This window comes from Aythya ferina (assembly GCF_964211825.1).
Source record: "Aythya ferina genome assembly, chromosome: 20".
NCBI classification, from domain to species: Eukaryota; Metazoa; Chordata; class Aves; order Anseriformes; family Anatidae; genus Aythya; species Aythya ferina.
In genome coordinates this window covers 8777918-8795210 of record NC_140318.1, presented here as the reverse complement: position 1 = coordinate 8795210, position 17293 = coordinate 8777918, and the positions used below count along the sequence as shown (strand labels likewise).

Here is a 17293-nt window from a genome sequence, read left to right as displayed (position 1 = left end):
TTACCAGTGTTACCAGCAGAAAGCTGCTGCATACCCACAGACCCACAGGAAATTCACATGAAGTAGGGACTCAAATTCAAGTCACTGAAGTCTCACACTTTTTCTAATGTGACATTATATTGACGCATTTAAGACTGCTTTGAAGACATGGCTGAGTAATTTGTTCCTACAGCAACTCCAAAATATTTCGCCCTCTTCATTTTCCTAAACAGTATGAAAAAAGATAAAGACTCCAGTCAGTAAGGCACCAAGCCACTTTTCCTAACAGCAGCCTCACCTTTGCCACATCAAGTACTGAAGCAATCCACACAGGCTGCTCCCAGCATGGACACTCATCCACCACATCACCAACACACACCCAGGCAAGGATCGCGCAGGGTGCACACCACACAACTTTAATCACTTCCAATTGCAAACGATCTGCAGGGGCCAACAGTAAGCCATTTCTCTTCTTTTTTTCTTTTCTTTTTTTTTTTTTTTAAATCCCCAAGTCATTATCACACTGTGCATCTGATCAACAAGCAAGCAACATACCATGGCCTGAAATAACTCATGAAGCTGGCTGACTGGAAAAATAAATATTCTAAAAAAACTATATGAAAGCACATGCCTTTGCTGGATTCTCACTGTTTGCAAGCCTGCATCTCTCAGGACTACTTTTTATGAAGACAAAAGCAAATATAATGCTGGCAAGAAGCCCACACAGCTTGTATCTGTCCAAATGATCAGCTATGTTTCTGATTTAGCTGTGATGTAGGCAGCCAGTTTCTCAAACGCATGGAAGAAGGCAGAGCTATTTTAAAGATGCTCTGAAAGAAGGGAGAGAAAGACAAAACATTTAAAAGCTAGGGCAGCATGGCCAGGAAAGGATCCTGGGATATCTGGGGGGGAGGGAGGAAAGAAGTGCTCTGTGCCTTCAGCACTCAGACACAGATCCTACAAGAAAGTAGGATCTTAAGAAGGTGGGGAGAAGAACAACTACCGAGCTGTAACTACAGCTAGGTCCCACCCTGCCTTGCCTACCCCTCAGCACCACTTTGAAGCTCTGGGCTCTGTTTTGGAGCAACAGCCAGATCACGAATAAAAACAAGTTTATAAAAAAGTGAAAGATTTGAGGTCTTCACAGCTGTGTTAGTCACACTGACCAGTGAGAAGCATTAATCCTGAGGCATACATCACTCAAGGTCCATCTGCCTGCCAAACCACACTGCACAGCTCTCCTGCACCACTGCTCTTCTCTGCACACCCGCGGCCCCCAAACCCAGCTGCAGCAGCACAGCTGCAGCAGTTTTGGGGTGCCAAGGAAAAGCAGTAAGTGTGTGCCTGTGGCAGAAAATACCACTGCTTTCAGCAAGACCTCTTGACCCCTAAGTACCAGTCAGGTGCCCAACAGAAGCAACAGCCTGAGGAACGTCTCCTAGCTAGGCTCTGCCTCCTACCAGCCAAGGGAACCAAAGCACTGGGAACATTTGTGCATTTAATTTCTTTGTAAGACAAAAGCCTGACCTTCACCCTCTTCATTCTTATCCTTAGTCTCTGTAGTCTTCAAACTCCACAAAAGCCCACTTCATTACAGGTATTTAAGTATTGTAACTAAAATTCCCCACAAACAGTCCCTGCAGTGCAGGGGAAACACAGAGGAAACATCCTGCTGCCCGCATCCCCTTGAGCAGTACAGGCAGCAGCTCAAAGGCCCTCTGCAAGCCCCAGAGGGCTGATACCAAAGCGAAGTTCTGCCTATTCTTCCTTAGGTTTTGTAGTTATTTGAATACTACAGAGTGCTTTGGTGCATGAACAGGATTGGAAGCCTTTATTAAGCAATACAGACCCGCACAAAACCATACGCAAACTGTCTGAGCAGTGCTGAAATCATTCTTCAGCCCAAAGTGTCCTTTCTGCCCATCCTGCTCTCAAACTACAGCAATACTTGAAACAACCACACCCAGTAAGTGTAAAAGAAAATCTGGCAATAAGTTTTAATATTATCTATTTATTTTTATCAGTATTGTAGGAACTTTTCCAAGTCTTATTTCTACAGAAAAATACAAATGCATAGTAGGTCTCAAGTATTAAGTGTCTGAGCAAGAATTGCATCACTGACTGCAGAGTTTAGACATTGAAACTAGCTTGTATATTTAAAGAGACAATTTTTAAAATTTCCAAGCAAGAGAACTACTAGTAATAAAGAGGTCTGGCAAAGCAAAAACATCCCTGACAGATTAAAACTGCTTTAATCCAGAATACCATTTGAGCCTTAAATAAAGCACACTTAATTTACAACCTGAAGGAACTTCCAAAAGAGAAGAAACATCAAGTTTGTTATAACAAGGCATCTCCTCAAAGCTGAAAGAATTAAATGTTAAGAAGATGCCAGAGAAAAAGTTCTGCTATACCTACTCCTAAGGATTACACAAGATTCATTTAATGTTTTTGTGTCTAGAGATTTTGTATTTGCCTCCAAACTTTAATTAAAATAGAACTAGATGAAGCTTTTCAAGAGCCAATGTGCTAAAACTTCAATAAAAATCCATTACTTGTTCTAAGTTATCCTGGTTCTTGGAACACTCACAAAAAATAATGGGAGCTGATTTTAACCTCCCTGCTTTCACTTTATTTTCCATCTGTTCTTAATTTTTATTTTATTTTTTTACCCCTTCTGTCTTCTGCTATCAAGATCTACCCTTCCCTGAAACACTTCTATTTTATAAGAACTGTATTTCTTTACTAGTAACTGGGACCTAGGTACATCTTCCATGACATCCAAAATATCAGGGAGTAGCACAATGATGAGTGAAATCAGAGCAGAGCTTAGAAGGACTACCTGAGATCAGGTAATCACTAGAGCAACTTCAGAAAGTCAATGCTTTCTCCAGAGAAGTTACCCACTGTCTGGCTCCCCTTCTTAAACTCCAAAGGTACTCCTATGTGCCAAAAACCTTCAAGAAGCCTTCAATGCTTTTGTTCATTTTGGTCAAAACAACTTGCCAAAGAAGAAATGCCACACTGCTTCAGAACAAAGGTCCATCCAGCTAGGGAGAAAACAACACCAGGTTGTAAACTGTTCATTAGAAAGCAATGTCCTACAAAGATATTCAGGGACTGTTATGCCAGCACCCCATTTAAGGGCTCTGGAATTAAAAAATAAACTGAACTGAGGGGGCTGGCCAGGCAAAAGTAAAACCAGCTGTCAACCTTTTACATACCCCAAGCTAGGTGCAGACAGACCATGAAGGTCAAAGTTGCCCAGGACTGTTTAGGACCAAAGCACCTTATTCCAGAATGAGACAGGCACTTGGACATATGGAATCAGCAGAGCCATAGGGATTTTCTTTTGGATTAGGCTTTCAGAGTACCTGCAGTTTGGCCTTAGGAAAGCTTTTTTTTTTCCCCTGACACAATGTCTTAGTTTTGTAGAAATTACTTGCTTTACATGTTAGATCTTCAGTCAGCCCACACTGCAAGCCTCTGGAAGCTACACCTTCTTTAGGTTCACTGCTGAGTGAGCAAACAGGATTGATTTGGTGAGGGTTTCCTAAATTCAATACCTGTACCAATTCAGAAGAGAAGCATTTTTCAATGGAAAGAGCTTGCAGGAGATGACTGGTGAGAAGGACCTGGTGAAATACCAAATCAGCAGAAGAAGCAGGGGCATGAAGCGTTACAAAAAGAACATTCAGACAGAAAGGAGAAGTTAACTAAAGAAATTCCACCACAGTCAACAAGGCCACAAGCACCCAAAAAAAAAAAAAAAAAAAAAAAAAGAAAAGGTGTAAACCCATGTAGTATCTCCCCCAAATTCCAACTGGTTTTGCGTCCAGGAATATCCAAATTTGATGTTGTTTGTTGCATTGCAGTCCAGCTGCACTGGTGTATCCTTCCCATATCTAATACCGCTACTGAATCTCCCCATTTCAGCGTAGCGCTGAATTCTTGTGACTTCTGCTCTGTGACACAGGCTGTCTAGAAGTGGATTCATGTTTGTAAACAATATTTTTTCTGTAGCTGTTTTTCACCTCACTTTTACAGCTTCTTAGAAACCAGTGAAGCATGTTCCCACCCTAGTCCACCCCTCCAGATCGGTCTTTTCTTGATGTTGTTTTCTATCTAAAGCTAAACTGAGCAAGATGAAGCAGCTTCTTGTTTTTCCTTTTAATCAATGTTTACTTTCTGTTGATGCACACACATGAGGATTTCATTAAATCACTCAAGAGCAGTATGAAGCATTACTAATTCTAACTGACAAGAGACGTCATGTATTTCTTATTTATACTAAGCCACATACGTCACTCATTTTCAGTTCTTTGGAAAAAAATATGAACCAGAAAAAGGATCATCAACTAAACAAACTGTCCAGTAGCATAAATACTTTCCCTCAATTGTTTCAAAATGTTTGATTGTGAGATAAGAGGCAGCTGTTACAGCCCTTCACAGCCTTCAGTTGGAACAAAAGATGTAGCTCCTCAGATTTGGTGCTGTGCCTTTCATAGCCTAGAGGTGTTCCACTTGCTCTAAGGACAGCTACCTGTTGCTTCTCTGCCCAGACATCACCATCCGCATCATTTAACCGACATAAAACACACCCCATATGCCCATATGGAAGAATGCCAAGTTTTGACCGCAAAGTTTTTTGAACAGCTCCTTTATAGAAATAAGGGACCCTTCCCTAAGTCAAACAAACCAGATTTAAGTAAACATAAAGGTGACACGAAAGTCAGACAACTGGCACAAGATCTCAGGACAGAGATCTCAGAACTGGAAGGTAACAGATTCTTCGCATAGCACCCACTATTCCAAAGAGATGACAGAGCCCAGGGAAGAGCAGGATAACTAAGAACAAGAATCCTTCTTATAGCCAGTGGAAGTGAGAAAGAAAATACTTTTTCCCCCCCTTCCCCTTTTTTGAATCAATATATCACCAAGAAAATATGCTAAAGACTTAAGAGAAGCCTTGTTCATTTCAGTGCATCTCTTCTCCCTGATTACAAACCACACATGCCTTTCTCAAACCCAAACTTTAGTAAGAACTGTCTGAAAGGACTTCAGCTATATACTCCCTGTAACAGCCACACAATTTAGTGTATGTTATCACAAGACCTTTGAGCTGTATCTGTTAGACAGACAGTTTTGCAGTGCAGTTCATTTTGCTTGAAGATACAGACACTGAATTTTCATTAAGGATACATCAAGAAAGTGTGAATTAGCATGGGGCAGTTGGGTCACACCAGCAGTGACGTACACTGACAAGTGATAAACTAATCCTATAGTGCCAAGTCTGTCTCTTCAGTCTGTACATCAGTAGCCTAGACAGTCTGCTCATCACTAGTTCAGGAGAGCTGAATCGTACCATTGTTTCCCTTGGCATCGAAATTTTCCAATAAACTTTTTGCTTATTTTTGCTACAGACTTCAGCAAAGGCAGTTTACTCTAGAACTACATTGTGTTTTCAAGTCAAAGAGGGGAAAAAAAACAAGCAACTTTTTTAGCTTCAGCTTGTATCAATTCACTCCTCTTTTCCTTGTTTTCAGCACAAATATGTACTTCAAACACATGCTGCCAAGCATTTCCCAGAATAGTGGGACTTGCAATTAAAACCACACCCCATCTTAAGCATCTGTTTACAGATCCCACCAAAACACACCTGCGTCTCTTTGCTGCTAATAGCTCCCCATTTAGTCAATCAGGAAATGCAATGGAATTTGGGAATCTGAAAATCTTTTCCAGTTGTTTCACCAGGTAACAAATACACGTGGAAGTTACCAACTGGAGAGCTGAGGAACACAGACAAGAAGCTTAATCCTAGCAGGCAAGCTATGGATTGCTACCCGGCCATTGGACTGCATCCTTACTCTTCCTGGTTTGTGTTCTCTTCCAACCCAGCTGGACCTGTTGAGTACCTACCACACACAGGAGACTCCTACTTGAGAGCTGGAATCAGGCTCTTCATTCTTCATGCAATTGGCTGAGAACTGGTGATAGAAGTTCTACGCAAAAGGCTTCATAAATACAAAGTAATTAGCAACTAAATCTTGATCAAAATTGGAGGTAGAGAGACTGGCTGTAGAAGTATTCCTCGGATCAGAATCAAGCTCTTCATTAATACTTAGAACTGCAGACAGCTCAAATTCAGAGCTTCATCTTGGACACATGCCTGTTTTTAGTGTCATAGTTTGCATCACTAAGTGTTCCTACGACTAGCTTCCATGAAAACGTATTCCTTTGATGCAACTATTCACTTAGAGTATCTGAGGGCCAGATCCCAAACTGATTTACTGGCTTGGCTCCCTTTAACCATCAGACATTTGCATTGCATCACTTCCTAGTGAGTAGCTCCAGATTTTGACAGGAGGGATGCAATTAAACTCCCTACTTCCAGCCTGGCATAACCTGAAATATGCCAGTTGTGCTCAGATTCAGATGCTGCTGCTGAAACCCTTCTGTAGTGACAGGTGGTTTCATTCCTAAAAAAAAAAAAAAAAAAAAAAAACTTACCCATAAAGAATTTGGGAAGGATTCTTCAGAAGCTTGAGCAACATGGGAACTTTTTAATCGGTTCATCTAGGCAATTATAGTTACAGGTGTCCTACTCACATTTGACTTAGTCACCAGTGGCTGCATCCTTTGGAAGCAGAAGGACTTCAGTCACATCCTAAGAATATTATCAGCTCTCACCCGACCTTATTTCCACACTGCCACCAACATCCTTGATTAAATTCAGTAGTGTGAGGAACACAGATTTCTTGACAATCTTTCACTACAGCTATTCCCTCTTCCCCCTCAGCAGGAAGACGGGAATGAATTATTTGCTACAGCAAAGGAACTCCACTTCCTTATGTTGCATGCCCCGGGGTCACAGCACTGGGATGTTTTAACAGTCCTAAGAATTCCTGAAAGCTGTACAGCAGCTAATGGATCTTCCAGACAGCTTCTTAAAAATATCGTCAACGTGGTTAATGGAAACTCCAGCCCTCCTGTCCCTGTTCTTTCATACATATATTAAAAGTATCATTTCCACTCATGTTAAGCATAAAAACACTGTCTCTCCACACACATTTGATTCAGTGCCAGATCCCCAGTGCTATTTCTAGGGCAATAAATTAAGCATTGATCAAGTCATGTTTGCATTACCTCCTAAGGAAACATGGGTGTGAAAAAAACAGTAAGAAAACACGGAGTCTGGTGTCCTAGAACAGAGCTGTGCTTTCCCTTGGTTTAACGTATTTAAACCATTGGTCATTATTCCACTACTTGTAGGATCATAAATTTGTTGTTATTATGGCTGACTACATTAATTTGTATAAAATGCCTTACTTAAGCTTTCACCTAAAAACCTCAAGCCAGTTCCCTTGTCACTGAAGTGCAGATACATTCCCTCCATGTATTTCTGTCAGGCTGGAATGAGATGTGTGGAGCCACCAAAAGCCCATTTTTCCTTGGTGCTCACTTGAACCGTACTGCTCTAAGGCTGATGCAACAAAACAGAAAGCCAGGCTGCATGAGAAAAGGTGCCGTCCCATTTCTCTCAAATCAAGTCTCTGTTCAAAGAGGTTTTTCAAGCTTAGTTCTACAGATTAATATTAAAGTGCAAAAAAAAAAAAAAAAAATCTAAACAAATGAAAAAGCACTGAACACACCAGTGAGTTGATACTGCCATAGCCCATTCCAGTAGCTACAAGTCTCCATCATGCAGCAAGAAGCTAATTTCACAATACTTCTGTCATTTAACTTTTTCCACTAGGACATCAATAAAAAGAACCTCCAGTTTCAGGCACACTACCAAAATAACTTGAGATCCTAATTGGACTGCTATAACAATCATGACAACTTGCAACCCAGACTTCATCAGATTCTAAGGTGTCTTCAGGGTCACATGCAACATTTGTTGCTTCAGCTTTTGATTCCAGATCTACAGAGGACATCCTTTCTCTGTTTTTCCCCTTCATCCTCATTTTTGCTTACCATTAGGCTGAAATGTTACAGCTGAGCTAGGAACTATCACTCAGAGGCCTATCAAACAGCTCTCAAAGCCTCAGCATTGAATCAGTGGTAGACTTCAAGCTCATGGAAGGCAATCCAATTCAATCCAGTTCATTGTGAATTTTGTTTTACAAACTTGGAAATGTTTATTACAGGAAGCCTGGAGAGCCTTGGGGGCTCTATCTACTGCTAAAAATAAGAGCCTAGTGCATACTTCACTAAAGGGCAGTTCCTCCATCTCTGAAAGGAAAGAAAGCACCAGGTAAGCAGAGATAACCAGAGGAAGATGCCTTTCAGAAGTAAGATCCTTGCCATATTCAGAAACTGACATCATTTGTGACTACTGTCCATCTGAAAATCCTGCCAGGCCAAATATGTGGAAAAACAAACAAACAAAAACACACCACAAAAGCCTTTCAACACTCACTGATCCATAGTTTATAGTTCTGACTCTCTCCCTCAACAACCCTTGATTACTTGCCAGGTGTGGAGGGAGTCCAGCAAGGAGTACTCTGAGCAGCAGATGTCCTTGCTCTTCACACCACCAGTGCATCTGAAAGGCAAGGGATAGAAGCAACTGTAAGCACAATTGCAGACCAGTGCAAGCATCATACCAGATGGAAATTACCTCATCCATGCCAGGAAAAACTGGAGACTCAGCATGAGATAGTGTACTTCATTCCTGCACTAGAATCCTCTTCAAAAGCCAAAACTGCACATATGAATATTGTTGGCTTAAAAACCAAGGCAAGGGGATGCCCAGATGGCTGTGATGTTGCAGAAATATTCTGCATATATCTAGGTGTGCATCACAGTTATAAAGCATAAGGTGATATGAACACTGACCTGAAGTGACTAAATTTCTATAAAAGTCAGAAATAAGAGACAGAAGCAGCATCAGCCTTTCCAGTGAAATCTGAATTCACAAAGTTGTGCTTGCCAAGACCACAGGTCAACAATGGAGAGCAGCCCTCTCCTTCACCGGGTGGCATATTCTAACACTCATCCTTCTAAATCTGTATTTACCCGTTACACAAACTCACCAGATACTCGCAGCTCCAACTGAGATCCAGATAACCTTTCTCAGCACAGAGGGAGAACACAAAGCCTGTCAATGCTCCAGCAAGAGCTGACCTGACAGTAGGATACTCTACAGCAGCAGTGTGAAACAAAACAGCTCTCACTTCAGCAAAAGCCTCCTACATGGCAGTCAATTCATTTATGTACTTTTAACCTTGCATGGCAACACACTCACACAGATGTTATTGACTTCTGAACTCTACCTGATTCTGGTCTAACAACAGATATTGAGCATTGGAGGCAGAGTTTAGGGAGACAAAAAATAACCAAATGGGAACTGTGCCTTATAGTCCAGAACAAATTATGACAAGATTTCTATCAGCTATTCCTTAAGGGGTGCAAAGTAACATATGAATCCTCACAGCACATGAAGAATGGCTGCTTTGCCACCAAAAATGAAAAGACTTAGAGCAAAATCAGTTTTTATGAAGCTGACTGAAGCCTTGATCCTAGCCATTCTTTGCCTCTGAAGTTGTGCACAACAGCATAGGAAGGAGGCTATATAGCAACCCCATAAATCTAACAGCCAGGCAGATAGCTTAGAGCAGATTATTCAGCCTCCCTGAACCTCAGCACACTCATAATTCGAAACATCCTTCTAGCCTTCTTCACTTATAAGGTCAGGACACTGCCATGGCCTTTATTACAGCCACCTCCCAAACCCCAGCACAACACAAGCAACCCCTGTTCATCTATCACAGCTAGCCTTGGCACAGCCCCGTGCGAGCAGCCAGCCAGGTGTGCCCCGCACCAGTTGCCCACCCAGTACCAGCAGGCACAGGTGGGAAGCGCTACTGGAAGTGGCCAATGCTGCACCCACTAGGAATGGGGGGGCAAGGCCATGAAAAAAGATGCAGGTAGCACTGAAGATGGATTAAGCAGCCTTGCTTGTGCACAAGGCTCGCTGCTCAGACAGACCATGGCCAGGGCCATCAGTGTAACGGTGACTGACACCAGGAGGGGACCTCCCTTCTTCAGGTCAAAGCATCAGTGCTGTATGGCAACAGTGCCTCTCAGGGGGACATCTTCAGAGAGGGTATAGTCTGGATTTTGTTTATGTTTATACAGGTTGCTTTTCTTCATATTAGGCTGGGAAATGACACAAAAATAATTACTTTTTTCTCCTAATTATGAACCTCTTATGCAGTCCATGAAAGCCTTCCAATATGGCAAGGCCACGCACATGAAGACCGCAGGAGGCAGAAGGTGCACCTTGCTTCCCAATCTATCTTGCATCGCCAATAAGAAAAAGGACTCTGTCTACCACCTCCTGCAGCCAATTGCCAAAGAAAACTCTAAACTTGCTCCCTTGAACTTGACATATACTGAAATAAAGTGTGCTTTTTTCTCTTGACTTTCCATTTCTTTCTGCTAGTAATTGGCCAAGAGCTCCAGTTCCAAGGCCAGACAAAGTTCTGGAAGACTTAGATATCTAGATGTGATGGCCAGAACCCTATTAGCAAAAAAAGCAAAACACAATAACAAAACAAAAACAGCCACATGCATTTTGAGTAGTTGTTCTATGTTTCTTCAAGTGGGAAAAATATGTTGATTGCAGTATTGGAAAAAATTCCAAATAGTCACCACAAAGTTTCCAAGCACAGATTATTAGTGCACCTGAATGGCTGCATTTTCTATGTGTTTTGACTAGAAAACTGAATTTATTTGGACTTAAGGATGAATAAGAAAGATGCAGACCTAAGCTACCTCAAACTTAACTGTAATTACTGCAATTAGCTATAGAAATATCAGGATCAGCAGAGTTTGGGGGGAAGTTTGTATTGATTCTGGGTCAACATGGTGACCCTATTGCCTGTGCTAAAGCATAATTTCGCACAAAACCCTCACCAACTACACAGCTGGAAAACATAAGCAACCTGCAAATAATTATATCAACTACTCTATTTATCCTTCGGATTTCCACCAGGCCATCCTGGGTGGAGTGATGGCTCTTTGAGACACAAATCAAAGAACTGTAGGGGTTGGAAGGGACCACAAGAGATCATTGGGTCCAACGAAGGTGAATTTCTGATGACTGCTGACAAGCTGCCCCAGCTAAACAGCACTTCTTGCACAAGCTGCTTGGCAGCCCAGTGAATCCCAGCCAGAAGGTAAATTCACAGCTGCACACAGTCATTTGTGCACATGGTCGTGGGTGGATATAGATGTGCCATGGGGAAAGGAGACAAAGCAGAGGAGGAAAAAATTTAAGACAAGGTGTCAGGCTAGAGTTAGGACAAACAATGAGAAGACATTACTCTTTTTCTGGAATGAACTTTAAGCAATTTCTCTGAACTTATGAATTGAGAAGTTCCTCCCATTTGTCTGAGCAGGCACATCAGGAAAGCCCATCGCACATAGACGAGCATCTTGCAAGAAGTCTTGCAAGCCCAGTGACTGAGAGATAATCACCCTGCTGCCTCCTGGCATTCCAGCTTTTAGTTTCAACTAGGAGCACCTTGTTATTAATACACCGCTAAAGAGCTGAGTGGATTTGCTGCTAATATCAGGCTTCCAACTGCTGTTAAGTAAATAAGCCTCCAAAATAGAGAATGTAGAACTGGTTTAGGCTTTTCCTTGCCTTTTGTGTGCACGCAAATGCTCCCAGCTGGAACAACTAGCAGCATACATGTAGCCTTAACTCTGTAGCAGCAGGAACCTCTCAACAGGGAGAGATGATAGCAGATCTGTCCTCAGCATCTTCTACAGGCAGGGAATCCAGCCTGTGGCTGAACCCTGCAGCACTCCAGCCAGCAGCACTGAGCATCCTAGAGCCTTCCTCTGAACTTGGATGAGAATAAGAAACCACAGCCTGAAAAACAATTGTTTCCACCTTCTCATGTTTATATTTAAGAAAATTCAGTTGCATACAGACTTTGTTTTGCCAAAATTGCCACCAACATAATGAAAGAAACCAAAGAATATAATTCAAAATAACAGGTCTCCAACTCCCTGTGTTAGCAATACAGGTCCCAAAAGAACATACTGTGCTCCTCCTAGAAAGATTTATAAAACATCAATTTATAAAACATCACACACCCACCAGTTTGTAATAAAAGTCAGGATTTTCCAATTGAGCTCTGTGTACCCTTTTCATACAAGATTGTATTATAGCCAGTCTAGCTTCTTATATCTGCGGCATGGCTGTACATCACACTCTGTTTAATAACCTCATTTAAAATGAATGCATCAAAATTGTAATTTCTGTCACTGCTGCCAGGTTAAAATACCTTTGCTACTGCTGCCACCCCCTCCCCGACAAGATTTTACATATATTATTCTCAAGCAGGAATCCAGGATGCATTCCATGCCATTGCCTAACTTAATCTCCTCCCACATGATCTTGAGTCACAACAGCCTCTTCTCTGCTCAGCTTGGGGAACTCTCACTCCAGACCTAGCATATAGAAGACCTGGTGAGGAAGCAGACACTACCACAGCTATGGAAGTATAACGGCTGGATGCAACAAGAGCCTGAAGCCACATTCTCAGATGCAAGTCAGCACACAGAGTCTGGGACTCAAGGCCACAACCAGTGTGCTACCAAGAAGCATTCCCCAATTTTGCTGTCTAAACCAAGCTAGATGACTAACACCAATTTCTTCTTAGAAACATAAGCAAACCTAGTCTCAGACTTTAGTTGCTGTTTTGCTTGTGTGCAAGGTACAGCATAAGATACAAACTGAATATCCCAAGCCAGTCCACACTGAGACATATTGCTACTTGCCTGTGCTGTATTAGTGTTCAATACCCAAGGTAATCGAACAATTGAAGTTTTGGTGATGTCTGTTTACAGAACCCTACACAGCTAGGAAGAGTCATTTTACTCTTTGCAGTCTGAGTTACTGTAATAATGGAAGAGAACATTTAATTTCAGTGCATTTACAGCACAGATGCTGCAGTCTGTCACCTTGCACACACAGTCATTTAACACTTACGTAGTATGCTACCAGGCAGAGTATTTTACATGTCCTTTGTCTTTCCTTTTAGTGTTATACAAGTAGTATGAGGATCCCACCCTCCCCTGAAATTGCTATTACTGTTTTCAGTGCTTATTACTCACAGCAGTAATCCTCACTGCAGTGAGTATCACCCTCAAATGAAAACAAACATCATTCAGAGCTAGAAACTCATCACAACATGAATGTGAAAAACTGACTGGCAACTGCTGTGGCACTACTGGTTTAGATCTAGTAGAAGATCCAGAAAGGAGATATTTATGCTTTGGGGAAAGCACATCCTCAGCATGTTTCCCCACTGCATCTACAGCAAAGCAGACAATCCTCCCTACTTCTGTCAGATAAACAGACTAGAAAAGTGAACCCAGGCAGACAATACACAGCATTTGATTTTCATTCTCTGAATTTCACTGTGACTACACACTGTGGTACACATCACCAACAGACCAATGCAGTCCAGGGCTCAGGACAGCAAGAACTCCCTAGGCAGGGATGGAAAGGAACATAGGGCTCTCAGATGCTTGCTCTGCAGACTCTTCAGAGTTTTGCTTGCAATACTTAAGGGCCTATGCTACCAGCTTCCAGAGGATGCTGACAAGCAGTCATATTCAATTCCAGTTCTACAAGCAATAGAGTGACTTATAGACATTAACTGTTCAGCTTTGTTTTTGGGTTATCTCACATTCAATGAACAAAAACAAATTGTTAAATAACCACAAAACAGCCTAGGGAGGGAATGTTCTGCCTTTGTGGGCTTTAGAGCTGTGTTTTCATTAACAAAAGTCAGTCCCTTCCAAAGGCAATCTGCATTTGCAAAAAAACAGCCATACTCTCATGTTTTCACATTCAAAGCGTGACTGGTTATAAGTGCTAGACTCCCCTTCCATCTCTAAATACAAACAGAATAATTAGATTGGAAGCTTCTGCTTCTAAGGTTCGAGGCTCAGTTTTCCCCTCCTGATTAGACAACATATCTCCATTACAAGTAATTAATTATGCCTTTTGCAGAAGGCTATTGTACAACCTTTGATTAGTGTTCCATTTATAGCTTATTTTAGTGCATTTACACATTCAAGTGATGTCTGACAAAGAATTAACTCCATCCATCAGGGAAATGAAAAAAAAATCCAGATTTACAAGCAGTCACTGCTACTGCTACAGCATTTCCAACAGCACAATACTTCCCTGAAAAGTTGTTATTTGAAGGGTGACTTCAGGTGATAATTCCCTCAGAACATGCACAAGTGTGCTAACCTGAACATATTAAATGATGTACTAACAAGAGAGAGTATATAGTCTGCTATCACCACAAACTCTTCAGAATGCCCAAAAGAAGGTGAGGTGCTTAACTGAGCTTTAACATAAAGCTAGAGTTGCTCATATCCAAACAAATGGCAGGGCTGAAAGCTAACAGACTATTATACTTGGAAACCAACTGTAAATTCGCAGGTTGTTAAAATAATTCATCCATAAGGAAAAGCGGTCTCTTTACCTGCAGGACTGATTAATCCACTGTATTTAAGACTTAAGGTCAGCATAAGGATGGCCAAACAGGCTGGGGAAGGTTGTTCTTTAAAATAATTCATTATTGGTATTGCTATGGTTAGCAATATTAGCATATAAAAATTAGTACTGCTATGGCTTTAGAGGACAACAAATACCCACTGAGTCACATTCTCATGCACTACTGCACAACACATTGTACTTTATTTCACATGTGCCAACACCAGTAGAACCACCAACCTGGTAAAACAGGATTCATCACAGCCAGTTGTAGCAAAGTTATTGACTATGTACAGGACAGCTGCATTTACACTGCACACCTATACAGGCTGGGAGAAAGGCATAAATACCTCCACATATCTTGTACAACACATGCAGACTTTTACCAGATTCTGACTCCAGATGCTTCTTCACATGCTTTTGATAGAGAGGCAAGCAGTCAGGACTGAAAGGTCTAAGCTTCTACTGCCAGAAAATATGATTTTTTCTCCTAGTGAAAGCTAGCATCTATTTTTAATTTTCTTGTTCCTTTGTAGAAAAGGAGCATTTCTTTGAGTGGAAGAATGATAAATTAGTTCCTCAAAATACCCCTTGCTGTGATATAACATACATACATTCCTCTGCCCTACAATACTACTGCATTATGAGTAACCCCAAAATTACTGAATTTAGCACAGGATTCCTTTTCCTCATACCTAGGAGACTCCTCGCCCTCCATCCCTGTTTGTTTATAAACAATACCCTGGAATATCTGGGAAAGTATCAGAATAAGATTTCATCAAGTTTATAATTCTAGAAAGGTTAACAGGTAATTGAATCTCCCAACCTATTTTACCTCAGAGAAGCAGCAGGTACAGAAAGCAAGAATAAGGAGAAGCATCATTTCTTCTGTATATTCCCAGACTTAGAGGAATAAGAATCACAACCATAATCAATTCTCAACTGAAAACTCAATTCTGCACTATGAGCTGAGACAGAGAAGATATGGAGACTCACTTTGGGGAAGAAAGAATGCAACAACTTACACCATTAATTGTCACATAGCCACGATCAAATCTTATGTAGTAAAAGAAAAATACTTCTACATATGTTATCTTTCACTACACACTACTAAGAAATTTAGATATGGCATTGCCTCCCTTCAGTGCTATTCTCAGCCCACTAAAAGCAAGGAAAAGACAGAAATGCTCAATTTATAGTGCTAGCTGGAAAGACTTTCCAGCAAATGTGACAGATCAGTACAATAATAAGTTACTATTATCTGGCTGCATATTCCTACCTGCTGTCTCGTGTAATGCAGAAGGAACGAAAAAGAGGAATCCAGGCAGAGATGAGCAGCATATATGTATAAGAACAGCTTCCACTAGTCTCCACAAAAGAAAAAAACAAAGTGTCTTAGAGCTGTTTTGTACAAGGAATAGCCACAACATTAAGTGCACATTGCTATGAAGGACATTATAAAGTCAACATGACTTCAAAGTATTAAAAGATCACCTTTGTCAAGCCCCTGAAGACATTTAGAAAGAACACATCTCCACTGCTTTGTTAGGAAACAATAGGGTCAGCTACTGCCCAAAGCAGAATCAGCAACAAAAAAAGAAAACAGGCCAAGAGAAAGATCTGAAGGAAGGCTACAGCACAGGTGCTAAGTCCATCCGAGCAACATTGCCAAAAACAGGACTAGAGACAAACAACAGGCACACATACAAGGAGCCTTGCCAAGAGAACAGTTACCTCCAGCACAAGTCCAAGGTCTAGCCAAGAGGTAGGACTAGAAACACATGTCTAAAACATTGGTCTGGGAATTGGGAAGTCCAGGGTTGACCTTGAATAGGGTTTCTGGGGCCCTGGGAGGGGATGTGGGGATGGAGGTCAGAGGTGAAGCTGATACGGGCCATTAACAGCCTCCTTGTGCACTCAGGGCCTTGATGTAGTCACCACAGGACAGGCAGCATTTATGCTCCTCTGGTTTCTGTACACCCTAGAGACAGACACTCAAGACAATTTAGTTTAAACTTAACACCACTGTTTCATATACATGTAAATAAAGTGATTTAACACACCTCTATTTTCCACCTCACTTTATTTTTTGAACTTCAATCTTCAGACATGAAACTGTCCACGTTAACCTCCCCCCGACCACACTACACGAGAGTCAGTATTGTTATACCACTCTCTTCTCTTGCCTTTAAAAAAAAAAAAAAAAAAAAAAAAAGCCATTTTCTCCTCTGAGAAAGGCAGAAAAAGTCAGCTTCATTATAGTACAGCTGCTGAAGGAGTTCTTCTAGTCCATCCTTGTAAGCCTACAGCACTTTCTTGTCTGAAGGCCATTCCATGCCTCTTAAAATAAGCCACAGCTAATTACAGCTAGCCAAATCCACAGCTTTCACTTCGGCTTACCTTATTACAGGGATGGCATAACAATTTTTCTTGGATTCAGGCAGTAACTCTTACCACAAAACAGCAGTCAGCTTTCCTACTATTCCCTTTTAAGCTAAGCCTTGTCCTCTGCTGGCAATCCAAAAGGAGACAACACTGCCACTTACTTCAGGTATAATTAACTGAGGATAATTAGCCTTTTAACAAGCTTGTTAACCTCTTCCTTACTTAAGTAGAGTTTGTCCAGTAGAGAAGGTTAAGTACCTAGAAACAGTCAGGACTATAGATCTTCACACATGAACTTGTCATATTCTCTATTATCTTAATTAAAGGTCTGATGGTTGTAAGGCTTTATGAGAGAAAACTGTCCTGCATGGGGTGTTGTATACATGTGAAACT

The 17293-nt window shown here is 41.4% G+C and overlaps 1 protein-coding gene across 2 annotated transcripts in view; it reads right to left on the bottom strand.

Annotated features, from left to right (window-relative positions):
• LOC311421870 (uncharacterized protein) overlaps positions 1-16959 on the bottom strand; it is a 35331-nt gene extending 18372 nt beyond the window's left edge. The window contains exons 1-4 of one of the 2 annotated variants that reach the window (XM_084494289.1): positions 16916-16959; positions 16250-16362; positions 15795-15878; positions 8456-8527 (exon numbers count right to left, since the gene is read on the bottom strand). In XM_084494289.1, the coding sequence (XP_084350415.1) occupies positions 8456-8527; positions 15795-15856 (134 nt within the window). In that variant the 5' untranslated portion in view covers positions 15857-15878; positions 16250-16362; positions 16916-16959. Of the gene's footprint in view, positions 1-8455; positions 8528-15794; positions 15879-16249; positions 16470-16915 lie in introns of those variants that run through there. The other variant, XM_084494288.1, reaches the window with a different exon arrangement.
• Between the last annotated feature and the right edge of the window lie 334 nt (positions 16960-17293).